Source organism: Artibeus jamaicensis, unplaced genomic scaffold, assembly GCF_021234435.1.
Source record: "Artibeus jamaicensis isolate MK-2021 breed Jamaican fruit bat unplaced genomic scaffold, CSHL_Jam_final contig_889, whole genome shotgun sequence".
Classification (NCBI taxonomy): Eukaryota; Metazoa; Chordata; class Mammalia; order Chiroptera; family Phyllostomidae; genus Artibeus; species Artibeus jamaicensis.
Window position 1 is genome coordinate 528150 of NW_026522005.1, and position 16379 is coordinate 544528.

Sequence of the window (16379 nt, forward strand, 5' to 3'; positions counted from 1 at the left end):
TACCATATAAATTAAGGTCTTTGCAGTGAGTTAAGCTCCAGGTATACAGTACTCATGTCTAAACCATTCAACACCATAAACCTAGCATTTGAAGGCATTCAATAAATGTTTGTTGTAAAAGAATAATCAATCTCAAATCCAAAAGATATTAATGCACAAGAATCCAATGACTTTGCTTTATTGTCCTTAAAACCATTGTAAAGAGGATAAATAATGTTAGAATCAATGTAATTCCACAGAGTATCTGCTATTATGTCTTTTTAGTTACAAGTTTCAGTACTACATTTTTCCCATAAATGTTTTTATCTTGATCTTGAAATAATATGGAAAGATACATATCATTTTTATTTTTCACAAATGGAAATTCTCTGCCTCAAAAACTTGCCTGGTAGAAAATGGTAGAGCTGAAACCAGAAGTTACATCTGATGATAAAATCTGGGATTCTCTACTGGTGCCATTCATACATGTGAATTATTCTCCTGAGGTCAATATATTCAGTTTGTGCTCACTTGTCCCCATTACCCTGCAGCAGTGATATATCATACATTGATAATATTCAGTAATGTGTTCAATTTTCCACCCTGTTATTTCTCCTCTCCTTTGGGACTACATCTTCATTGTTATTTTCTTAGCCACATTTCAACCATCTTAATATAAATATGTAATATTAAATTAGCCATTCATTGTTTGAATGAAATGTCAAACATTTTCTTTCATTGCTTAGTTAAAAGCCTGTGCCTCAAGGTAAATTATAACATTTTAATACAGGTATACCTAAAAGACTATATACACAAGGGATTTGTGAATTATAGCATTTGAATTACCTTTAAAATCATTTTCTCTCAGCTTTTTTGAATATTTAATTATCATATAACATCATATTTAGCTATTTTGCCCTCATGTTTGCATGGTAATCATTAGTATATATTAGAAAATTAAGCAAAAGCCTAAATGACTAAAACAAAAACCATTCATTCACAACTCCCTCAACAAAATATATTGCTGAAATTACTTGAAATTATATACTTTATGAAGCAAGTGTATTTGGATATTTTTATTTGGGCAATCGAATGTTGTATATTACCAATTCATAAAATTGTTTTAAAAATCAAATTATTTTTCTTGATCTCTTTCAAAATATACCTTCTTCGCCAAAATTTATTATAAATCACTTTTTGGAAAAGCTAAAATATCAAAACAATTTTCAACTCTTTTAGAACACTGATTAAAATTTATTTTTTCCCAACATTACAAATAAGTCAAATCAAGCTTAAGAGATTGTAAGTAACTTGTCAAGATGCCATAGAGGCTTGTGGAGAACAAAACACAGAAGCTATGACCTCGCATTAGTTACAACAATGAGATCAGTCTTCGTAGCCCAGCAATACAAAAATCAATATTCTGTCTCTCCTTTGTGCTCTTGATGGAAACTAATGAGGAAACAAGCTCTTGTCTCTGCTGAGATATCAGAAATAAGAGTTTCCAATTTGATGAATCTCAAAATAGATGACTTTGATGATTTACTTTAGAAACAAGCATAAGACAACACAATTCTTATAAACAACCATCTATGGTTTTGAAAAGGTTCCTCAAAAGAAGAAGAAGGGAAGAAATAGAAATATAGCTGATTTATATGTTTACATCCATCATTTCCACTAAATATTTTTTAAAGTTCACCAAAATACTGTAACTACCTTTAAAAAGTGAAGAAATACATTCTCATAATTGAGGACCTAAGAGTTCATTATAATGACAACATACAGTTTTATTGTTTAGGTCTTGATCCACTGTCTAGAATGAATAGTACAGATTGTCTATAGTACTATGATAAAAGGAATTACTTGTTGATTTGAACTGCACACCTCTTCTGTCTCACTTCTTCATACAAATGGTACAGAAAGTACATGGAATTTCCAGTTAGACCTTCCTTCTTGAAAACTACTAAGAAAAGTCACTGAAACAATTGTTGAGTTATTTGATGTTTCAGTTCCGATCTTGCACACATTGCATGTGAAGAGTTGAAGCAGTCATTGATGACCTACTACTGCCTTTAATTTCCATGATGAAGAAACCTTTCAGGGGTCAGGACTCTTGACACCCAAAGTCATCTTCAGACTGCCAGAACCCACCTCTGTCCACTGCAACAGATGACTTTTTAAATTCTGAGCAGCTTGAAGAGCTTTCTAGAACCAGTCGTGACAATCATAATGCAAGTATTGTCAAAAACAAAAGATACTGTTTAAAACAAAACAACTCTCTGCGTCCTTTAGTAAGCAACTTGTCTGTTAGCTTGCAAAGGAAACTTGCACTTATAATAATAAGAGAGAATACAGGTTATTTCAGAAAACCACTGGCTAAATGTGCTTTTATTTATGAGAACACTGATTCATTTCTAATATTTTGAAGATGCCTGAGAACACTGATACATATTTTCAAAATCCCTTCTATAATTTTTCCATAATATAGTCAAAGAAACAACTTATATACAATTAACCAAGTAGTATGTTTGTGCCCAGAACATTTAAGTTTCTATAGAAAAAGGTAAATAAACTAAAACTGTAATACTTTAAAAAAAACATTAGATGTCAAACATTTTCTGTCACTTCTAATATTACTCAGCATATTTTAATTCATTCTCTATTTTCAGAGAGAAAATGTGGTTGTTTTATCTGTTGGTATTAATGAAAATATTCACTCAATATATACTAAATGAATCATAATAATAACTCATTTTAACAATGATGCAAGTAGTTATAAAGGTATGCTTCCATCTGCATAGCAATTGCATTTTACTCTTGAATTCTAAGCAGAAAAACATTATACAATAATATCACTTTAAATGTATATTTAATATAACAGTTATACAATATTAGTAGTATGTCTAAGACCTTTACAGTGTCTATGTCTTAATCAACATATTTTAACTTTGTTCATCAGCAAATCATATAGCCAGATGCAATACCTGAGCAACTTATTTTTTAACATGATTTAAAAGTTTTATTGAAAGGTACTACAACCCAAGCAGGCCAAGTCTTGTTCCTGTTAAATTGGGAGCTTGGAGTTGGAGGCTTGGGGTTGGTAACCCCCCCTCTCTCTCACACACACACACACACACACACACACACACACACACAAATATGCACACACAGAGAGCCAAGACAACATTTATATCACCATACAATTTTTACCAATTTTTATTTTTAGGCAGGCAATGAAAATAAAAATCATTGAAATTTGGCTTAATAAAATACACATTGTTATTTCTAACACAAATATAACATATGATCCCAATAGATTTTAGCTATAGTTATAATTTTTCTTGACATGAAACTTTTTTTCCAGAAAAGCAAAAAAAAAAAAGAAGGGGGAGGGGTAAGGAAAACAACATTAGCATTAGAAAAGCATCATACATACCATGATATGAAACTTATTAGTTTCTAAAATAACTTTTTCTTTAAAATGAAGAATCATCAGGAAGTTCATCAATGGCATTCATTTACTAAACTTAGTATCAAAACCATTTCTACTCTTCCTCCCCAGTAAGAGCCTGGACTAGTTTTGACTGTGTTTCAAGTCAAAACAACCGGACTACCCTCCAATGCTTCACACATAGGTTCATTGCATTCTATCTGAAAATGAGTAAACTTAATCAGAAAAGAAAATGATGGTAAAATATCACAAGTGAACCTGGGGGGATGAAAACTGCTTAACTCCGAATGATTTTTGAAGGAAAGAGAAATGAAGGGGAGGGGGCAGATGTCAAAGAGTAGTGTCCAGTCCGTGCATTCACTCACCAGTTTCCCAGGTGCAGGGTGAGTAACAAGAACATGAGCCGCACCCCTCTACTTTGACTCCACAGGAGGAAAGGGGAGAAGAGAAGAGCTTTCCGAGGACCCATCGGGATCGCTTTTTCTGCCCAAGTCTCCAAGCCGGGACTTTTCCTCCCACCTCAGCCGCAGCCGCAGCCCGGTGTGTGAGTACCAGAGTGTGGGAAGGCGATACACCTCCCGCCCAGGTGGGATGCGACTCCCCGCGGAATTGAGCAGGGGAGCCAATCGGACCGGGCGGATGCTGGCATAAATTATCGGGAAAAAACATATGGGCCAATCAATGGCCCCAAGGGGCGGGTCTCCCCCTACTAGAAATCAAGCCCAGTAGGGAAAAGGGCTCGGTCTTTCTAAAAGAAAAACAAACGTCTTCTCCCTCGGAGCCTCTGGGAAACGTTTGGGTGGCCTTGACAGATTCCCTCCTTAGGGAATAGAGGTCTCCCTCTTCCTCCCGGCCTTCTCTCCTGCCCGACTCTATTTTGGGGCCTCTGCCTCCTTCATCTCCCGCGTTTGGATTCTGAATTCGTCTTCAGAGACTCGTGGGAAGATTGCAGTGCCCAATTGGTTTTCCCCAGGCTCTCAAAGGTTTTGTTAATTTTGTTAATTATCATTCGTTCTGAGTGTGAGGAGGTGTCTCATTTCTCTTTGCAGCCCCGGAACCTGGCACAACGCCGGGAAAAAATGGTTCTTAGAAGATAGATGGTGAATATATAACCGAATGAATGAATTGGGAGTGCTCAGTGCATTCCTATAATCGCGTTTCCGATCTCCCTTTCCCTGTCTTTATGGGTGAGATGATTTGCAGTCTCCGATCTCCGGGTACCAGAAGATGATACTAAAGAATAATGTCAGGCAAGAACTGTCTCATTTCACAAACCAATAAAAATCCAATTTTAAAAATGCCTTATGAGCCATAGGAGTTGTAGACCGAGCACACTGGTAATTCCTGTTCTTTTCTCCCTCCCCGATTGTCTGTGCGTTTGTTGAGCTCCAGTGTTTGGTACCTAACTTCAGAGGCTCTGCTTTGAGTTTGCAGCAGAGCTCAACAGTTGCCATGGCAACCAGAAAGCCTCTGGCAGCTCGAACAACTGTGCAGGCAAAGACAGTGATGGTGGTGGAAACGGGCTAGCTCTGCTGAGCCATCTTCTGCCTTTATGCCTTCCCAAGTCGCCGCTTCCCACCGATGACGCCTAGGGTTGGGGTCTTCGGGGCTCTCATTAATCACCCGCAACCACGTGTAATGGGCCAGATTCAAGGGTGAACTGCAATTTACCGCGTAGTTAACTGAGAGCATTTATCTCCCTGCAAACTGTTCAAGGCAGAAGTAATAGTGTTTGTGCAAGAAGGTAAGGTAACTAACTGTTGCTATCCTACCTTCTGAAATCACTCACAGGGACTGGACGGTGGTTACAAGGTTACAGATATTTTCTTGCCCAGAATAACAGATGGTGCAATGTTGGGCTTTTCTTCCCTCTCTGCATCTTTTTTAGTCTACTCTGAAAATAGGTATTGACCCCCTTGTTATTCTTCTACTAAACGTTAATTAGGTAGCATTATTCTCTTCCACAAAACATGTTAGTCAAGGTAGCTAATACCAGATAATTTATATAACAATAAAGGTCCATTATAATTGATTTTGAGGTGAATAAATTTAGTTAAAAGTTGATGTCAATATAAATCTGGGTAGTTTTTTTTCTAATTTTTTCTGCTTCAATTAAGAATGCGATTTGGATAACTATTTAACTGTTTCATTGGTTGGACACACTAATTCACTAATCTGATTAGCCAGTGAACTAGGAATTAATTCACTAGAAGTATGAAGTGAATAGTAAATACTTATCTAGTTACCCTTTGCATTTTGGTAAAGTTAGGTAAGATTTCTTATATATTGTGGGGAATATGATTCTGTTCAGTGTTATACAATAGTAGTTGATGGTTCTCATACCAAAAAATACTAAGATTTTGCCCTTATTGTTTTCATATGTAACTGAAAGATACTGAAAACAGTTAAGGGGAATTAATGGAAAGGAAAGGTGAAAGATATACCACCTTGGGTAGTTACATGTTGCCTGTTTATTCTTGTAAACCAGCTACTTTGAATCTTTTCATCTCACAACGCACATAAATTAATTACTAAATTGTGTGGCACACCAAAAGATATATTTCGTGCTGATTGGACAAAAAATAGATATGTTTTGAGTCATTCACACCAGATGGCTATTGTTGTGTTGACTGTTATCATTGTTTATTTTGACAATCTAAGAGAAAAAAAGCCAATGCCCTGTCTCAATAGTCAAATATTATGTGTTTGACAAATATTAAAAATGTTTGTGGCACGCCAGTTAAAAATTGCTGTAAATGATGAGGAACTGGAGTAATTTTCATACTGGAAAATTCCCTGCTTTTTAAAAAAATCTAGGGTTTTTTTGCCAATTTTATGAAGTATTTTCAAATTTATTTCATTTCTTTCTTTCAAGCACTTTTATTCTGCCATCATAGTTAATTATAATTCCTTGCAAACTGTGTAAAAGGGATCGGAGCCCTCAGGAACCTGAAGAAGGAATGATGATTTGCTATATCACACATGTACTTGACCTTGACAGCCTATCTCATTTGATTTAATAAACCAGCTGTGTGAGAGTGGGGGGAAGAAGGGTGACATATGAGTTCTGGAAAAAGCCAAGAAGGTAGTCAGCACAGCAAACAAACCATAGTGTCTCATAGAGGAACACTCATAGGAAAAGAGTTCTGGTGCTTCACACTGTCCAGCTTTAGACGGCCAGAAGTTGCTTATCAAGAAGGGACTGGAGAAAGCTCCCTCTGTTTCACTGTGGCAGTGGATTCCAACTACAGGCAATTTGACAACATTTATCAACATCAAAAGAAACTTTCAGTTGTCACACTTTGGGGGGTGGGCTAATCTACTGGCATCTAGGGAGGGGTCCAGATTATCAAATGCAATTGACAGCTGTCCCACAAGAAAAATTATAGGGTTCAAACTGTCAATAGTACCAGGGTTGGGAAGCCTTGCAATTAAATGGGTAGCCATATTCGGATGTAGCTAAGGATTTCCTTATATTGTCATTGACTGTTAACCTCCTCCATCCTTTGACAGGCTGAGCCATAACCATCATCCACCAGTGTTATATCTAGCTGTAATGATTATCAACTCATAGTGTACAGCAATATTCTTTTTTTCTTTAACCTTTACTCAGGTGTCACCTTAAAACAAAATGCTGGGGGTACCCTACTAAAAATTCAAAGTTGGGGACTTCTCTCCAGATCTAACAGATTAGAATTTTTAGCAAGAATTTCTGCTGATTATCATCCTCAGAAAGTTTGAGAACTATTGTCTTATACTCATCTCATACAATGACCAGGGAGACTGTGACCTGATTATGAACGTGCTGTCCTGGCCCCAGCGAACTTGGATTTTGACATGATTCATCAGTCCATCGTTAATTTATTCATTCAGAATATTAACGAAGAAAACCTGGTGTCAGACAATATGCCTGACATTAGAAACATAATAATGAAAAGATTCACCACTTTGTTCCTCAGTGTCTTGATCTATAAAAAGAATGAGAATTGTATTTAGTTTCTAGAGTTGTTTTAAGAATTAACCGGATAATACACGGAGATCACTTAAAACAGACATGTGTAATAGAAAATTACTCAAAAAGTGTTAGTTACCATTGTTATTAACTCATTCAGAGGACGTTTCTAATATAATTTATTCACCCTAACCCTTAGTACAGTACCTGGAGCAGAATAGTAACTTCTAGAATGTACAGTCTTATAGGAGGATGCAGGGAATTAGGGGACACTGGTGTTCTCATCCCCACTCAACATTATCCTGATCACGTTGACCTCAGAGCAAAGGACATTTGAGCCGTGTTCTTACTCTCCCAGTGCTCCTTTCTTCCCAAGGCCACAAACTCCATCCTTCAGTCAAACCGACAACTGCAGGTTCCTAAACTCATCTCCTACTATAACACTGCATTGTCTTGTGCCTCTGCTCCCTCAGCTTAGCAAGTCCTTACTGCTTCTCCATCTACTTCAAGCCTCTTCTTTCTTCCTGATTAAGCTTAGGGTAACTTTATTTTTTCCCCAAAAGACTTTTATTGATTACTCACTGCATGCTGGTTGTGATATAGGTCTATCTTACCATAATAATTTATTGTGTTCATTATGTGTCACCAGGCATTATTCTTAATCTTTCCAAATCATAGATGCGTATAGTCCTCTATCCACTTAGAACTACCACTTCGTATTTACATTATAGGACATACCAGCATTTTTGGAAACTGCCTGTATTTCTACTCAAACTCTCAGTTCTGTGTTTTTAAATTTTATATACTAAAAATTTATAGTTTTTAATAGACCTGGTATATATAGATAATATGTATATAGACATATATACACATATGTATATAGATAATATTATAGTACATGTATATTATACCTTTAATATTATTATAGTTCATGTATATTTGATAGTATGTATGTATTTGACTAATACCTTTCTCTTCCTAGAACACAACATCATGAAGGCAGGGATTTCATTTGAATCTGTCACCCCTTTTGTCCAAAGCAGTTTCTAGCAAGTAATGGTCACTCCATAAATATTTGTAGAATATATAAGTACTCACTGTATAATTGAATAAATAAATACATGAATGGATTTAATCTTTTTATATATTTTTGTAGCCATTAAAGGGTCTTTTTCAACAATATAGGTTTCAAGTGCCTATCTCTAAATAAACAAAATTTAGATCCTGTTGCTTGACTTATTCTTTTCCATCAGGCCATAGAAATTAATTATTTGTCCTATTTTCAGGTTGTCATGATCAAAATTAACAAACATAGGCACCTCAGTTTGTGAAATCAAATTATTACTTACTTTAAACAGAAGAAAGGGCCAGAACAAAAAGATTTCAAGACTGAAGGATCATGCCCACTCTTTTTCATCAGTCTCCTTAATCTTGTACTTGGCCTCTAGAGCGTAGCCAAGAGAGAGGGTACAGAAACTGGGCCTTGGTGGTAAGTAGCAATGGATCAATCTCTAGCTTCTAACCTTAAGTCCATTCTTTTTGTTTGTTTGTTTCTGTGTTACAATTTATGAATATGACTCTTTGCCACTTGTTATGGCACTCTTTCTTGTATCTCCTGCATTTCCCATTCTAGCTGATTTTTCCACCAACATGCAATTGTGCTCATGTATAACATTAAAATATACATATATTTTATGTATATGTTACCCCCTGTCTTCTTTGCCTATTATTCACTCCTATTAATAAATTAATAACCACCCCCCTACTTGTTTAACCTCCAATCATGCATCAAACTTTGTGGTCTGACTTGTGCTCCCATAACACTAATGCCTCCACATTGCCAAATCCAGTAGAAATGTCTCATACTGTGCATGATCTCTCATCTTCATTTAATCTACTTGACCACCTCCTCTTTCTCAAAACACCCCTGAAGGTTATGATACCATGCTTTCCTGGATTTCCTCATGCATCTTTAGCAAACTCTTTTTAGGCCTCTCTTCAAGCTTGCTCTACCTGACTCCAACATTTTGGCATTTCTCAAATATCAATTCTACTTCTTTTCTTTTTATATCACACTTTCACATTGTATGACTTCATCTATTTCCCAAGCTATATATATTGTTTTAAAAACTGAAATATAGTCCCTCAAATAGTAGTGTCAGTTCAGGATTTTCTCTTGGGCTTCATATACATATTGAGAGAGAGAAAGACAGAGAGAGAGAGAGATAAAATACAGCCAGCTAGTCAAACCAGAACCTTAGAATTTTACTAAATATGTATGTGTTACCTAGTCTATCATGAACTCCTTTCAATATTTTCAAATCTTATCTCCAATATACCCAATGTAAACAGATCTCAGTGATCATGGACTCATAAATAAGATGGCCTGGGTCCAACATCAGGATGCTTTACTAATAACTATGTAAGGATAAGAAGCTTACTTTGCAATACCTTAATTCCCATATGGTCACTGGAAATTAAATTAGTTGATTTATATAAAGCTCTTAGTATGGTCCTCACACATAGTAAATTATTTAGTTAACACTATTAAATGATACTAATGTTATTACCATTATCCAACTTTCTACCTCTATTGCCAATTAATCAAAACAGCCATCATTTCTTACTTGGGTTACTATAACACCTTTCAATTTCAATGTTGCCTACCTCTAGTAAAATCTTTATATGAATATTACAATGGTCTTTTTTAAAGTGGAAATCTGTTTATGTTTTGCTTAAGCCATTCAGTGATTTTCTATTTATTTAGGACAAAAGTGTAACATTATCATGGACTTTGACACGCCCCACCTTCTGGCCCCTGTCCCACCCTCAACCCTGCTCCACCTTTCAGCTCTTTCTTTCCCTAGATGTATTTCAACCACAGTAACCTTCATTCAGTTCTTTCATGGCTGTGACTCATTGGTACAGGTTTTTCAGATGGTCTCCCTGTACCTAGATCACTCCGTCTCACCCTTCATCTTTGATTTGGCTACATGCATGTCCCCTTTTAGTCTCAGCTTCAATGACACATTTTCAAAGAAGCCCCAATTCCCCTGATCCAGTTAAGTACTTAATTATGTCATTTAACAGCACTCAGTATTTTGTTTTCCTTTCTGACAAGTGCTATGTTTTATAAATCACTCATTTGCTTAATTCAAGAAATAGTCACTGACTACTGGGGTTTCAGGTACTCTCTTATATATTAAAGATAAACCATAATAAAACAGAAACTTGCATTCTATTGACCTTTCTATAATATAAATTATACATATTTTCATTCTTGAAAACAAATTTTTAAAATCTGTTTAATGTTGTCTTTTATCTAAACTGTGAGTCCTTGGTAATGATAGATTTTATCTTTTTTCTTTTTCTATACTATACCTAATGTCTGGTATACTATCATATCATAACCATTTGTTGAATGAATAAAATAATGAACTAAAATATTCCTACATTTACTACCTCTATAACTTGAAGCATTATCCTTCATTTCTGTAAGCTTACATTTATTATCTATAAAACTATAGGATATTAATATAAAAGTTGATGAGTTAAAATAATATTATTAGATAATATGAAAATGCTTACCACATAATAGCCTTCAATAGTTGGCAAGAATTTGAAATTAGGTGGGTAAATGCTTGTAAGCTTATGAATCATATAATTAAGTTATACTTGAAAAAGGAAGGAATGTAGAGTCAAGCAACATAAATTTAAATCCTTTCTACAGTAATTATTTTTGTGATCTTTGGCAAACCAAAACATCTATCTGAACCTCAAATTTCTCAATTATAAAATGGAGATGACAATTATTTCTACCCAAATGGGCATGAATAGCAAATGAAATAGCCTTAGTATAACTCTTTGTAAACTATTAAATGATGCAGACATGTTATTTATTTTAATGTTATTATTTTTAATGATCAAAATGATAATAATTAAAGAAGACATGACAAAGATACAAAATATCAAGAGCTGACAATTATAATACAGTTCTCTAATTATTATCTTAATTGATTTAAATATCTTAACTTATTAAAAAACTACAACAATCCTGTGAAGCAGTTTCTATTATAATCCTTTATAGATGAGAAAAGTAAAGAGCAAAGATTTAGTAACATGCCTTGATCATACAGCAAGTATGTGGCAGAGCTGAGGTTTCAGTCTAGGGAATGAGGTTTCACTTCAGAGCCCATGTTATGAATTGCTGTATGATGTTGTCTTTTGGATAACAGATGAATCATAATTTCTGCTTTAAAGGAAATTGTTGATGTTTCTTCCAAAGACAACTTTCTCCTCTCAGGTTAAACAACACTGATATTTCAGTGACTACATACCAGAGCATTATTGTCCTGAAGACCTTCCATATTTTATCTTAAAGGGCTATCCCATAAAAATGTCAAAGGTGGGAAAGAATGTTTGAAAAATTACCCTTAAGCAGCCATGTTTCAAAGAATGTAGTCCTGTTTAGGATATGAGACATTTACAGGAAAGAGGTATAGCACTTGAAAATTTATCAAAGCCTGACATTTCATAAAAACACTAAAGGTCTTCATGAAGCTTTATTATATCAATTACTCATTTGCCTCATATATAGCCTAATATATTTTATTCTAAAATGTCTTGCTAGCAGGATTGTTGTTGAAATAGTAGCTCCCCTGGGACATGTTTGTGTGGCCCCGATCCAGGATGTAACTCCATACTCATCCAGTTCATAACCCACGTGGGGTCTATTTATGTGGATTTGACTCACAGCTAATGGATAATGTGGTTCCTGTGGCCATTAAAGTCCAGAGAGAGAGAGAGACCCTCCTATTTCCATTTTTCCATCTTCATTGGTCTCACTGTGGATCTTAGTATAATGAAAAATGCAAGAACTATTTGTAAATACTGGGACACCATTTATAATCCTCTGGTATCCTCTTAACCAAATGAGGAACAGCCATGTTCACCAAGAGTGGTTTTTGTTGATATAGATATGGGGATTTTTTTATTGGAGTGAATTCTAAGTATGTTGAATTATAGTCTAAGGATTATAATGCTTTATTATCCAAATGTGTTAAAATGACTAAGCAAAGATTCTGGATTCCATATATTTAATCAAGGAGCTAAAAGTATTTGCTTTAATGGTTAATCAAATGTTTACCCATGCTAACAAATAATAAAGAAAAACACCTGTGATACTGAAAAGTAGGTACCCGAAGTTTTAAGAAGAAATGGATGTTAGCATGGATCTGTTCTTTCTATTCACCAACTCCAATCTATGTCTCTAAGTTTGTCCAAGTTCACTCTCATCAGGAAGCCCAACAGCCAGGAAGAGCCCCAGGGAGGCACTTGTAAGTGTGGAAAACCATGGGAGATGCTGCCATCAAAATGGATTCCCCAAATTCAAAAAGGTAAAGAGGTTTCAGGGATTCTGGATGGATGTCTGTGGGCATGGGAACATCCCAGGATGGCAGAGACCATGTGGCAGCCTTTTACCATCAGAGTTAAGATGGGCATGGCTATGGAAACAGGCAGCAGAGGCCACTTAAACAGGCAGCAGACATTGAATATGGTTGCAGTACTAAGGAAGTAAGTTAAACAAGAAAGTTAATTCAGTATTTGGGATTATTTTCCAAGGGTGATTTATTTGAATTCTGTATTTTACTCTTCAGCTGATTTGTAAAGAAAATTTTCTTAACCTAATGAAATTATTGTCACAGTCATGAATTAATGAGTTTTCAATTGTATAGTAAACATTTCCTGTTAAAAGTATCTTTAAAATATTAATGAAAAATAATTTTAAATTGTTGTATCAGCTTTATTAGTGTTGTAAAACTGTAAGTTGTGTTTTACTTGATAATGTCTTTGTATTCTTGGTTTCTATGTGACCATACATGTTTAGTTTCTCTCTAAAAATATTCAAGGTCTGTCCATATAGTATCCATCCATATATGAGAAACAGAGACATTTATTGAAGAAGATACGAGACACAAGAAACATTGCACATTGGACAATGACACCTTATCCCCCTTCGAAGTAGGTACCATGTGACCTCACACAGTTCCAATCACCATCAGTTGCCCCAGTGTATTTTCCTGAATCTCACTGAAGGTCTAAAATCTCTTCCCCTACAAAGGTGATTTTAGTTTCGGGAAGCCAGAGCTATCAGGGTGTGAAATCTGGGCTGTAGCAGGGCTGAGTCACCTGGATGATTTGATGTTTTGTCAAAAAACTGCATGAGATGTGATACATGAGCAGGTGCAACAGTGATGAAGCTGCCAATCACCAGTTGCCCATAGCTATGGCCTTCGGAACCATCTGAATAGTTTCTGTGGAGGAAAGTTCAAGCTTAACCCCTAGATTCATTGCTCTACTTGCTCCATCATTTTGAATGTGATGGCCACACAGTACACATGCTCACTCAGTGGCATCTTCTGTCCCCACTGACCTGTACAGTAAAGTCATCATTGTTCACTCATGCACATTCCAGTCTTCTCTTTAGCTGCCAGGTTACATCAATGTCACACAAACCCTTCTCATTATATTAACAATGGCTGGACTTTTTCCAGACAGGCTTCACAGTTGTTTAACTTTTATGGAAAGAACATAAACATTCTTCTGAAGTTATTCACTGATAAGAAAATATAATAGTATATCTGTTGTATATTTCATATGTACAATGTAAAATTAACATAGGTTTTATACTTTACACTGTGAATTAAAAATACTTCTGAAACACCAGTTAAAAAGAACCTATGCATCCCAATGTTCATAGCAATGTTATTTATAATAGCAAAGTCCTGGAAACAGCCTAAGTACCCATCAGTAAATGAATGGATTGAAGAAAATGGTGGTACATGTACACAATGAAACACTATGCAGTGGAAAGAAAAAAGGAACTCCTACCCCTCATGACAGCATAGGTAGAACTGGAGAGTATAGTGCTGAGTGAAATAAGCCAGATGGTGACAGACAAATACCATATGATCTCACCTGTAAGTAGAACCTAATGAACAAAACCAAAAAATGAGCAAAATAGAACCAGAGACACGGAAATAAAGAACAAACTGACAGTGACCAGAGGGGAAGGAGGAGAGTGATAATAGAGGAATGAAGGGGAAGGGTCTAGTGAAGAAGCATGTATAAAGGACCCATAGTAATAAACAACATGGTGGGGACTGACTAAGGGAGCTGGTAGGGAGGGACAGTGCAGAAAAGAGCAACGGGAAGACACAGGCCAACTGTAATGGAACAATAAATAAATAAATAAATAAATAAATAAATAAATAAATGCGCTTGTTTTGACTAAGTTTTATGTATTTCTTTTGTGTTTACATATTCATCGAGAGCACACTGGTGTACAAGATTAAACCAAACACGTTTTTGGTTTTGATGGAGGCTATTTATGTAGTAAGCAGAAGACAGCAATCCGATTAATAATACTGTAAGATTCTTGAGTGCTTAACTTGTAGAAGGTGCTGTTCTACAAGAAGAGTTTTAAAGATTGCTGAAGATGTTAAATAAAAAATTTAGGAACAGACTCAAACCTAGGCCCTTTGGGGCTGACACTCTAAACTTCTGCCATAGTCAGGAAATTGAAGGATCAGAAAGTCACCACTTCTAATTCCTAGCTCAACAAGCACATTGGCCTGCAGTTATAACCAGGAATGAGTAATTCCTCTCCAGGATGTTGGATTCAGGTCCATGTCACTAATCTTTCAGCAGCCAAAACAAACAAATAAACAAACAAAAACTATTTTTTAAGGTTTTTTTGAAGAAATTTTATACTGTTTTCAATTATGGTCAAGGACTAGATGAGAATGGTGCTATTATTCAAAACTATACTAGAAATATTTTATTAGCTTTTTTAGAATAGTTTAAAGTTCACAGCAAAATTATAGAAAACCTAAAAAATTTTATAAGAAATACACATTATATCTGTTGCAAAAGAGGAATTATAACTGTCACTAAATGCACCATATCAACAAATGCATAAACTTTTTAAAAGCAAGGACTATTTTGTCTTCAGAAACTTGAAATTGTATTGCACATAATAGGTACTTAATCAGCTGCTATCTCAAAAGAAACCTTATAGGCAAAAAGGTGCTGGAAAGAAGTATTCAAAGTCATGGAAGGCAAGGACCTACATCCAAGATTATTCTATCCAGCAAAGCTATCATTTAGAAAGGAAAGTCAGATAAAGTGCTTCCCAGATAACCTAAAGTTAAAGGAGTTCATCATCACCACACTGTTATATAAAATGTTAAATGGACTTATCTATGAAAAAGATCAAAACTATGAACAGTAAAATGACAACAAACTCACAACTATCAACAACTGAACCTAAAAATTTAAAACAAAAACAAACTAAGCAAACAACTAGATCAAGAACAGAATCTCAAAAGTGGAGATCACATGGAGGGCTATGAGTGAGGAGGAAGAAAGTGGAAAATGAGGAAACAGGTACAGAGAATAAGTGTAATTGTACACACAACATGGACAAGGGGAATTAAGAACAGTATGGGAAATGGAGAAGCCAAAGAACTTATATGTGCAGCCCACAGATAGGAACTAAAAAGGGGGGATGTTAGAGGGAAGTGGAGTCCGGGGGGGGAGGGGAGAAAGAAATAGGACAGTTATAAACATAGTCAATAAAATATAGTTTAAAAATTAGCCAAATAACAATGATATATGTTAATAATTTTTCTATTTAACCTTGATAAATTTAATTTTATAAAGCTACAAATTTGTGGAAAATGGAGGAATAAAACTTATAAATGTGTAGGTAGGGTCCATATAAAGACAACCATTGACACTAGTAATGTGTAATACAATTGGAAATATTGTATTTCATATTCTGGAATAGGAAATATTTGTAAAATAAGGATATACATATTTCTAAAACTGTATTTAATATTCTGGAATAGGAAATATTTGTAAAATAAGGATATACATATTTCTAAAACTGTTAAACTTCAGACAAACTAAAAAACAAATAAACTATAAGAAAAT

General features: G+C 35.2%; 1 protein-coding gene across 1 annotated transcript in view; it reads right to left on the minus strand.

The window, feature by feature from the left end:
- The window catches only part of GABRG1 (gamma-aminobutyric acid type A receptor subunit gamma1), a 54513-nt gene extending 50614 nt beyond the window's left edge, over positions 1 to 3899 (minus strand). Inside the window, exon 1 of the mRNA XM_037151869.2 lies at positions 3796 to 3899. Within this exon, the coding sequence (XP_037007764.1) occupies positions 3796 to 3899 (104 nt within the window). The remainder of the gene's footprint in view (positions 1 to 3795) is intronic.
- Positions 3900 to 16379: the final 12480 nt, after the last annotated feature.